Source organism: Echinops telfairi, unplaced genomic scaffold (genome assembly GCF_000313985.2).
Source record: "Echinops telfairi isolate 266 unplaced genomic scaffold, ASM31398v2 ScPeMD7_23;HRSCAF=83, whole genome shotgun sequence".
NCBI classification, from domain to species: domain Eukaryota; kingdom Metazoa; phylum Chordata; class Mammalia; order Afrosoricida; family Tenrecidae; genus Echinops; species Echinops telfairi.
Genome location: NW_022103920.1, coordinates 5,282,759 through 5,286,342, shown reverse-complemented (window position 1 = coordinate 5,286,342; position 3,584 = coordinate 5,282,759). Strand labels below are relative to the sequence as shown.

At 49.6% G+C, this 3,584-nt stretch overlaps 1 protein-coding gene across 1 annotated transcript in view; it reads left to right on the top strand.

The window, feature by feature from the left end:
• Window positions 1-3,584, top strand: part of LOC101652663 (maltase-glucoamylase, intestinal) — an 86,839-nt gene that overhangs the window by 32,607 nt on the left and 50,648 nt on the right. Inside the window, exons 11-13 of the mRNA XM_045288906.1 lie at window positions 783-914; window positions 1,034-1,150; window positions 2,395-2,508. Of these exons, the coding sequence (XP_045144841.1) occupies window positions 783-914; window positions 1,034-1,150; window positions 2,395-2,508 (363 nt within the window). The remainder of the gene's footprint in view (window positions 1-782; window positions 915-1,033; window positions 1,151-2,394; window positions 2,509-3,584) is intronic.

Genomic DNA, 3,584 nt, shown 5'->3' with positions numbered 1-3,584 from the left:
GGGTGGAAGGGTGGGGGGTGTAGGGGGCATGGGGGATGAGACCACAAGGTTGCATGAGAGATGCAAATGGAAAAGCCCCCAAAGTTTCTGGAAGGGTCCCCCTCTCTCTCCTCTACCCTGCCCTCTTGGAGGGGGACGGTTTAATTCCGGGGTCTGCTCTTCCCCTCAGTGAAAGCAGGCAGAGAGACACCAAGACAGCTGTGGCGGGGGGAAGGAAAGGAGTCAGAGAGAAGCGGAGAAAGAGTGAGGAGGGCCAGACCCTGCCCACCCCCTGGTGACACAGGCAATGACACTTTCCAGCTGCCTTTGTGCTGCGTCCAGGTTGTGTGGTTTGCCCCAGAAGCTTTGGGAAGTTTTCAAAGCCAGAGAACCTGGCAAGCAGGTAGAAAGGAATCTTTAAGCGGATTGCAGGCCTGGGGGCGGGCAGATCAGTATCAGGGAAGGAGCCCTTGCTCTCCAGGGCCCGAGAAAGAGCTCTCTGTTGAAGGCTTGGCACAGCGTGGATTTTACTGTGGCTAATGAAACCTGGTCCCCATGGACTCCTGTCCAAGGCCTGCCGAGCATCAGAGTAGAACTGGGCTTCAGGGTTCTGTGTGGGTGACTGCTCACGAGTAGACCTTCAGACCTTTTCCCCATGGGACCTCCACATGGACTTGAACCTTTACCCTTTCATTGAGTAGCCGAACAGATGGCCCCCTGGGAACAGTGAACATGACAGGTAGACAGACCCATCTGACCTTGGGGCCGCTGTCTGACCTTGGGGCCGTTGTCTGTTCCTGCAGGATGTGCAGCATGCTGATATTGATTACATGGACCGGAGGAGGGACTTCACCTATGACCCAGTCCACTACAAAGGCTTCCCTGAATTTGCTAAGGAGCTACACAGGAATGAACAGAAGTTGGTCATCATTGCCGTATGTGACCCCCCTCACCTCCCCAGCTCCCCACCTTCTCTTCACCACATCCCCATTCCCAACCTTCCTCCTGGGTCTCTAGCTTAATGCTAGCTGCTTCTTTGTGTTTCCCCTCTCAGGACCCAGCCATCGCCAACAACTCTTCCGCCAGCGACCCCTACGACACCTATGCCAGGGGCTCGGCTATGAAGATCTGGGTGAATACTTCGGATGGAGTGACTCCACTCATTGGGGAGGTAATTGAATGGGGCTGGGGGAGGGGCTGGGGGAGAGAGGGAGAGAGAGAGATGGACTCTGTTTTCCATGTCCAGATGCGTGTATATGTTGTTGCTATTATAAGCCATTGAGGTGCTGCCAACTTCTGGTGACCTCATGCAGCACAGAACTGGGTCTGGTCCTCATGGGCTTGTGCCCATGGTTGCAGCCCCTGTGTCGATCCCGCTCAGCCAGGGTCCCTGTGCTTCACTGGCCCTCTGCTTGTCCGTGGTGGGGAGACACTCACCCTTCCATGCCCATTTTCTGCCAACCACACTCCTTTCATGTGCAAATCCCTTTGATAGTGGTTTACACAGCAGCCACTTCCTCACCACCCAGTGACTCCTCAACTGACTGTGTCCATCTCCTGACCACACCCTCTTGCGAACACTATTCTCGAATGGCCCCCATCCAGTGACTTACTGATGGGACAATCCAATGGAAAGGTTTTAATCTTTGTGCGGCCCCATTTCTCTGCAACACTGGATACGTTTGACCACTTCTCCCATCTTTGTTTGTCGCTGTTTTCCATGAAAGTGTGATCTGCTGGTCCCCACCTAATGCTTCAGACGACCCTCTCTGAGTGCCTGGTGCTGGTGAGGAATTGGAAAGGAAAGGCGTAGAGAGCCCCAGAGGTGTAGGGCTCACCTGGTGATAGGCAAGTCCGACTTGGAATGATCAGCTGGAAGTGATGTGGTGTTCCCCACCTTGAAGGAGCCCTGGTCATGCAGGGCATTATGCGTTGGCTGTTAGCCATGAAGTCAGAGGTTCAAGCCTACTGGCTGCTCTGTAGGAGAGCGATGAAGCTTTCTGCACCTGTAAAGATCTTAGAAACCCTAAGGAGCTGCTCTTCTCTGCCCTTTAGGGTCGCCGTGACCCTTGGCTAGTCCTAGAGTAGAGACTAGAGAAAGCAGGAGGGAAAGATGAACCAGTGTTGAAGTCTGCCAGGCTACACACTCCCTCTATCTACGGACGTTCTCATTCAGGACTAAGATTTAAAACAAACAAACAAATATAATACATTTTTCCGCAAGCGACTACCTGTCTTTCCTGAAGCTTATGTTAAGCATTCAGAGAGCCCAGCATTCCTCCTGGAAGAAGAGCTCTATTCTTGGGCACCTCTGCTAATGTGGTTATGGCAGGAACTTTAATTTGCTAGTACTCGATTTTACCCTACGTCCAATGCATTTATGCTTATCAGTTAGTGCATCTCCTTCCCCTTCAGGTCTGGCCAGGGAGAACTGTGTTTCCGGATTACACCAATCCCCAATGTGCTGTCTGGTGGACAAAGGAATTTGAGCTTTTCCACAATCAAGTGGAGTTTGATGGAATATGGATTGTGAGTTTTTTAAAATATTTATTTCGTTATTGTTGACAATATACACAGAAAAACATGTACCGGTTCAACACTTCTACAGGTACAAGGTGACAGGGTGGTATGTGACATGGACTATAGCCTGTGAATTTCCATCCGTTCTCATCTGCTTCCTCTGCATAGTTCCTCCCTGGCTAACGTAAACTTAATGATCTCTGAATTCCCTGTCAAACCTTCTGTGTTGGGTTGCCAATAGAAGATGGTGAGTTCTTCTCAATTGGCTTCTTCGTCTGCTTTGTGAATATCTATACTTTGGAGTCGGGGAACATAGGGTGAGACCAGAAAGTCAAGGGGAAGGGAATACAATAAGGCTTAGGTTTCTCTATCTTATTTTTCAAACAGTCTTAACAAAGCATGTTAAGCTACATGTTGATCCATGTAGCTCTGGATCGACGTCCGAGTACGAGCTCGTATTCGAGCTGGAGGGGAACTCAGAAAGGTGTGCGGATTTCCTTCCTTCCTTTCTCTGGGTCCAGCCTTTCTGCTACAAATGATGAGCTGACTTCCCGATGGGTTGTCCTAAAAGAGGCTACATACTCCCCTCCTCTCTCAAATCCATGCGCTGTCCAGTTGGTGGGTCAGGGACTTGGCATTCGGACAAGTTGGACCACAGGTCAGACCGGTGTGTCCACGTGCATGAAAGACCTGAGACTGGAAGACAGAGAAATGTCTCCCATGACATCAAGCAAAAAGACGGGCAGCAGCTGGTGTCCAGCAGAATGTGTGGTGCCGTGTGGCAAAAATTACCTACTTACATGAGAACAGTGGTAAATTCAAACCACACGGAATGCTGCCAAGATTGAAGCAAAGTTCCTCTAAAGTGTCATCAACCAAAGACATTCACCATTTTTCAGAGCTTTGGTGTGTGTCTTGCAGACTCACGGTTGTTACTGCTATGTTGCACATGCTCTCCCATGTGTGTATAGGTATTTAAATATATCTATATATGGGTATATGTATGTATATATATTTGAATAGTAAGAGAAACCTAAGATTCTAGAGCAAATGTATAGAAAATAACTATATACCATATATACTCA